At 56.6% G+C, this 6,149-nt stretch overlaps 1 protein-coding gene and 1 long non-coding RNA gene across 2 annotated transcripts in view; one reads left to right on the top strand and one right to left on the bottom strand.

The window, feature by feature from the left end:
* The window catches only part of LOC113945739, a 2,397-nt gene extending 1,988 nt beyond the window's left edge, over positions 1 to 409 (bottom strand). The window contains exon 1 of the long non-coding RNA XR_003527184.1: positions 299 to 409. This is a non-coding gene — a long non-coding RNA (uncharacterized LOC113945739). The remainder of the gene's footprint in view (positions 1 to 298) is intronic.
* The window catches only part of PLXND1 (plexin D1), a 71,460-nt gene continuing 65,395 nt past the window's right edge, over positions 85 to 6,149 (top strand). Inside the window, 2 exon segments of the mRNA XM_027640268.1 lie at positions 85 to 134; positions 136 to 1,450. Of these exon segments, the coding sequence (XP_027496069.1) occupies positions 85 to 134; positions 136 to 1,450 (1,365 nt within the window).

Here is a 6,149-nt window from a genome sequence, read left to right as displayed (position 1 = left end):
TCCCGCGGGCGTCGCTCGGCGGCGGGCGCTGCCTCCGCAGGAAGCGGCCCCGCGCCCGCCCCTCCCGCGCCCGGCGACGGGCTCATGCACTGTGCGGCGCGGCGGCGCGGGCGGCGGGATGGCTCCGGCTCCGCTCCCGGCGGCGGGCGCTGAGCTGCGGCCCCCCGCGCTGCTGCCGCTGCTGCTGTTGCCGCTGCTGCTGCCCGACCGTGCCGCCGGCCTGGAGGTGCAGCGCAAGTTCCTCTCTCCCACCCCCACCAACAACTTCGCGCTGGACGGCCCCGGCTCCCGCGTCTACCTGGCGGCCGTTAACCGGCTGTTCCAGCTGTCGGGGGGCGAGCTGGCGCTAGAGGCGGAGGCGGCTGTGGGGCCGGTGCTGGACAGCCCGCTGTGCCACGCGCCGCAGCTGCCACAGGCTTCCTGCGAGCACCCCAGGGTGCTCACCAACAACTACAACAAGATCCTGCAGCCGGACCCCGAGCAGGGCGTCCTCGTCGTCTGCGGCTCCATCTACCAGGGCCTCTGCCAGCTGCGCAGCATGGCCAACATCTCGGCGGTGGCCGTGCGCTTCCCGCCGGGCGGCAGCGACTCTGTCACCGTCTTCCCCAGTATGCTGAACGTGGCGGCCAACCATCCCAACGCCTCTACCGTGGGGCTCGTGCTGCGCCGCGGCGGCGGCGGCGGGGCGCGGCTGCTGGTGGCCGCCACCTACACCGGCTTCGGCAGCCCCTTCTTTCCCCGCAACCGCAGCCTGGAGGACCACCGCTTCGAGAACACGCCCGAGATCGCCATCCGCGCCCTCAACGCCCGCGGCGACCTGGCCAAGCTCTTCACTTTCGACATCAACCCGTCCGACGACAACATCCTCAAGATCAAGCAGGGCGACAAGGCGCGGCACAAGCTCAGCTTCGTCCGCGCCTTCCTGCAGCGCGGGGCCGCGCCGCGCGCCCGCCGCCCCTACGCCTACCTGGCGCTCAACAGCGAGGCGAACGCGGGCGACAAGGAGAGCCCGGCGCACAGCCTGCTGGCCCGCATCTGCCTGGGCGAGCCGGCCGAGGCCACCCTCAACGGCAGCGGAGAGACCAAGAAGCTGACCGAGTCCTACATCCAGCTCGGGCTGCGCTGCGGCGGCGCCGCCGACGCCTTCACCCGTCTCGTCTCGGTCTTCCCGGCGCGGGCGGCTTGGCGCAGCCCCGCCGCGCCCCCCGGCCCGGCCCCGGCCCCGCCGCCCCCCGAGGAGCTGCTCTTCGGCGTCTTCGAGCGGGCCGGGGCCGGCGGGGCCGGGGGGCGGCCGCAGTCCGCGCTCTGCGTCTTCCGCTTCGCCGAGATCGAGGAGACGATCCGGGCCGCCCGCAACTCCTGCTTCGTCAGCCCGGCCGCCGGCATGGTCACCGTGCTGGACAGCGTGGTGCAGGGCACCGGCCCGGCCTGCGAGAAGAGGAACATACAGGTACGGCGTGCGGCGGGTACCGCCGGGGGGGGAGCGCGGGGAGCCGGCGGGGGGACAGTGGCCCCGTCCCGCCCCGTCCCGCCCCGTCCCGCCGCCGCTGCTGCCGCGTCCCCCGGGGCGGGCGGCCGAGCCCTACACCCCGCTCTCCCCGCTCCTCTCCCTGCCCCGCGTTCCCCGGAGACCACCCCCCCACCTGCCCGGGGACAGCGTCGTTCCCACGCCCCGTCCCCGGTGCCCCGCTCCCCGTGGGTGCCCTGCGCGACGGGGGTCTGTGGGCATCACCGGCCCCACATCTCGTCCCGCGGCGGGCAGCCCTGCCGGGGACCGTACGCTAGGTGCCTTGGCTCCCTGCGTTCGGGACAGAAGTTGGCCACTGTCACAGTTTGTTACCAAGTGGCCGTAAATGTTAGCGCCAGACAGAGATGTCTGTTTTCCTTTTCACTAAAAACGTGATGCTTGAGAAAAAGGAGAGAAAAAGGAGAGAAAAAAGGTCTGCTTTAATGCTGCATTTTTTCCTTCCTCTGGGAAGTGTGCATAACTCAGCTCCATCAAAGATTTTGAAAACATCTGTTTGATTTCAAAGGCGAGGTAGAGCATTTGGGCTTGGGCTTCCTTGTGCAGTGCCAGTGGCAGAGAGAAAGGTTTCCCATGGTAACAGGAGTGTTTAGTGTGGCATCTCCACGCTGTGGTAAAATATGTAGCCTTAATGCACTGCTTCATAGACCTACTCTAGCAAAGTTTAATAGTTTTTCCCTGATGGCAAAGTCATCCTGTCAGCCAGGAAATCTGGTAGTTTGAGGTGATTCCACACTCTCAGTCCTGACACCTTGGCATGGTCATGGCTCTCAGAGGAGTCACTGGGAGTCAAGAATCCTATTTACAGGATGCGAAGGCACCCTCAGTTCTTGTTGGCTGTGGCTGATGCTCTGCATCCCTGCAGATCAGCCCCTCAGGATTGAATCCCCTGGCAGGATTGAACGGTCTCTACCGGGCAGGTCAAGCGGCAACATTGGGGCTGAGGCTGCTGGAGGTGCCCGGGGAGTGAGCTTGGTCATAACTGAAAGTCAGTGGTAGAAGTACCACTCACCCTTGAGCTACCCCGGGGCTCCAGGACTGCTGGGGAGATACTGTTTTTTCTAACTTTTCTTCAGTAAAGAAGATAATCTTGACTAATATCAGTCTGTTGATGTTGAAAGTGTCAAGTGCTGTGTGTGATAAGGTATTTAGACAGTTAATTCCCCAGTGACTCCAGGGAGATTGGCACTCCTTCTTTGTCTTGGCCTGTCATACTGTTCCACTGTAAGGCATGCTCCTGGTAGTACCCTCCTCTCTGAGAGCTCCCTGGGTAGGCAGGGAAGGAGACCAGGATGTTGTCAGTGATGCCACAAAGGCTGTCTAAGAAGGACACTGTGTTCCTGAAGGGGTGTGTGACAGGGGACATGAGGGTTGGGGATGTGAGCTAGAATCACTGAGCACTGCCAGCCCATTGGGAGTCAGTGGGAACCCTCCATGTTTGCCGCTGTGGCAAGATCAGGCTGCAAGAAAATTTATTCCTGTGGAGAGAGCAGTATGACTGGTGGTGATATATGGTGGATGGTGAGATTGGGTTCTGGTCCCAACTGACACTGCTGCTGGCCTTGGACCAGTTGTTTAACCTGAGGTACCTCAGTGTCGCACATACTCCTGTATTTCTTACTATTATTCAGAAACCCAACTCATTTAGTGTCATATTGCATTTGTAAAGCTGCTTTGAGATCCTTTGATGTCAAGTACAGCAGGGTATAAATGAAGCATAACATTAATATTCGTTCATGCCTAATATTTCTACATTTCCCATTTATTTGAAGCATATTCCTCTAAAATCGCTGACTGAGCCTGCTGGGAAGCCGTCCTACCAGTCAGAAGGAGAACCTTTTACTTAATCATTAGAATTGCCAACAAGTTAACAAGCTGTTTTCGTTTTCAAGTCCCAGAGTGGCAGCATCAAGAGAAGAGTTGTAATATTTGGTGTCTTTGTGCTGCAAAAACCTAACATCAATTTCCACCTTCAAGACAGCGAAGACTCTAACACACTTTGTGTCTCAGCCCTAGAAATGCAGCAGGAAAATGTATTAAAGCAGCAGCTGGTCCGGTGGAGCAAATCAGGGTCTATCTGCCTTCCCATTGTGAGCTCCACTTCTCCTTTTAGTGGGTTTCCAGTTTTCCTTTTGCCTGTGCATCACTGATAGGTGCTCTGGTGTTAGCAAGTATGGCTCATTAGTTCTTCCTGAGGACCAGGCAGTTGGGTTTTAGGCTCCTTTTGGAAGAAAAAACCCCGTAATGTTGGCCTGATTCATTCCGAGCGCGTGCTCAGCTGAAGTAGTTGGTTGTTACAAATCCGGAGCACGGGCTGTTAGGCGTAATGCGGTGTGAAAGGAAAATCATTGCCCCCTTGTGTGCTCTCCAGTCTAATTGAATGCTTCTCTCCTGCAGCACTTGCTGTGACTCAGCTAGGGAGCTCCAGTGCTTACCTGCCAGTGAGGGTTTTTGGGAGTGGGCAGTTAACATGCCAGCCTTCCCTGTCCATCCCCACAGCACTGCTGCTCAGTGCCAGTCCGTGCCGGACCTGGCTCCTTATCCTTCAGCACCGTGCTGAGAGGCCTGAGGGAGGCTGGCACCGAACGAGTGGCTTTGTCCCTGTGCACACTGATGTGGTGCCAGCCACTTGTTTGGTTCCCACTGTGACCATGTGGCACTGACCACACAGAGGGCTGTGGAGGGTGGATGGGGCAGGTGGACCTGGGGACAGCACATCTTTGCCAGCTGGCTGATCAACCTGTGTTCCCCAGGTTGGGCAAGGGGAGCCACCAGCTCAGCCTGGGAATAGTCCCCTTGCTTTGATAGAAGTGCTAACTTGCAATTAAGCTTAACGGCTTTGTGAGACGCAGAGAAAATGTGCAGAGGAGGATGGCCTGGGTCAGGAGTGGGGGGCGGTGGTTCTTCTCAATGAGCATTGCTAAAAAGTCACATAGGGAGGAGATGATTTCGCAGCGCAGCTCAGGGGAAGGAGGACTTGTGAGGGAAGGATTTAGGTTGGTTGGGTTCTTGCACCGAGAGTGAGTGGGTGAGCTCTAGGATTGCTTTCCCTCAACAGAAATAGCTTTTTATAATGAATTTTGTGTCAAATGCTGGTCTTTGTAACACATGCAGCTAAAATGGAATACTTGCATGGAATCACTGCGGCGTGTTGCCCACTCAAAGCCCGTGTGGAATTTGGACTCAAGCCCCCATAAGGGAGGAGTATGAGTTCTCTGGAGCAGACTGCCTGTAACAGTGTTTGCAGCAACGTGCTGACAGAGCTTATCAAATTCCGAGGACACTGTGTGGGTTTACTTCATATTTGAGCTATTCTGCCCCAGCAGGATCAAGGCCCAGTGGGTTTGAAGGTCATGCTGGCTGCGTGGCTGGAGTGCGGCGCAGCTGTGGGATGCTGGAGCTGTTGTGAAAGCAAAGTAGGCAAGAGCCCATCCCCAGTTTCCCACTGGCCCGGGAGCAGTGGCCGTGTGGGGTGTCCCAGCACTCTCCCCCTTGGAGCCCCCAAAACCAAAGGTTTTCCTGGCTGTTCCTTTGGCCACGCTGCGTCACTGCCATGTCCCAGCAGAGTGGAGCCCTGACAGTGTCCTCTCACCACTGCTCTGTCTCCCCATGGGTGTTTTGGCAGGGGTCATAGCTGAGCACCTTTGTGCCGCTCCAGCCAGCAGCTGCCTTTTTGGGCAGGGAGATGAGGACCCTGCTGACAGCCCCAGCCCCACTCTCCTGGCCGTAGCTGTAGCAGAAGGGCAATGACTGTGGATTTCCAGGCATCTCCACAGACCTTCCCTTTCTGCGTCCAAGCAGTGGCTGACGGGGGGGTCTGAGCTGAACACAAAATAAAATGCACTATTTGATGAGGAAGCGCGCTTGAGGAAAAGCTGAACTGGAAACCCCATCCCACGCTTGGGGCTGTGCCGGACTCAATGTCTTCTGTGGTTTCTGCATGATCCCCATGCTGTCCCAAAAACTCCCGGAGAGGTACCTTGGGAAAGCAGACTTGTATTCATTAGGGTTAGATTTGCTGGCCAGGGATCCGCATCTCTCCTGGGAAATATTTTGGGGTCTCCAACTCAAAAAAGGCTGAAAATCCAGTTTATTTCCTCTGCTGAAAACCAAAGGCACAGCAGCATGGGATAATGATGCATTTCAGCATTAATTCTCAAGTTTCTGGCTCTTGTGGCTTTGTGTCAGATCCTACATGGTCACTGAACACAGCGTTTGGGGGTGTAATGATGAGATACCCACCAGCGAGCTGTACTGTAATGGGTTGTTAAATAAAATGAGCTCCTTGGGTAGACTGTATAAACAGTCTCTGTATATATGTGTGCCTGGGCATGGAAATGTGGTTTGAAACCAGTCAGAAAATGTTCCCAAAGAAAAAAAACCTCATATACACGTGGGAATATGACAAAGCATCTACTTACTGTCCAAATATACTGTGGCATCTCCGTGGGACTGGTTTTTGTAGGAGCTGAGTTACTTTGAAGTGCCGGTTTATACTAATTTAGAAATTCCAAACATGAAACTAACTGTGCTGTAACCTTACATCTACTCAAATAAATCCAGAGGATTAGCCACAGAAAGGAAACTGGGAATTTACACTTAATTTCTTCATTAAAAATGAGGC

This window comes from Corapipo altera, unplaced genomic scaffold (genome assembly GCF_003945725.1).
Source record: "Corapipo altera isolate COAL_440 unplaced genomic scaffold, ASM394572v1 55, whole genome shotgun sequence".
In the NCBI taxonomy this organism is placed as follows: Eukaryota; Metazoa; Chordata; class Aves; order Passeriformes; family Pipridae; genus Corapipo; species Corapipo altera.
Note: the sequence above shows the minus strand (reverse complement) of the source record. Positions and strands in the feature narration are given on the sequence as shown.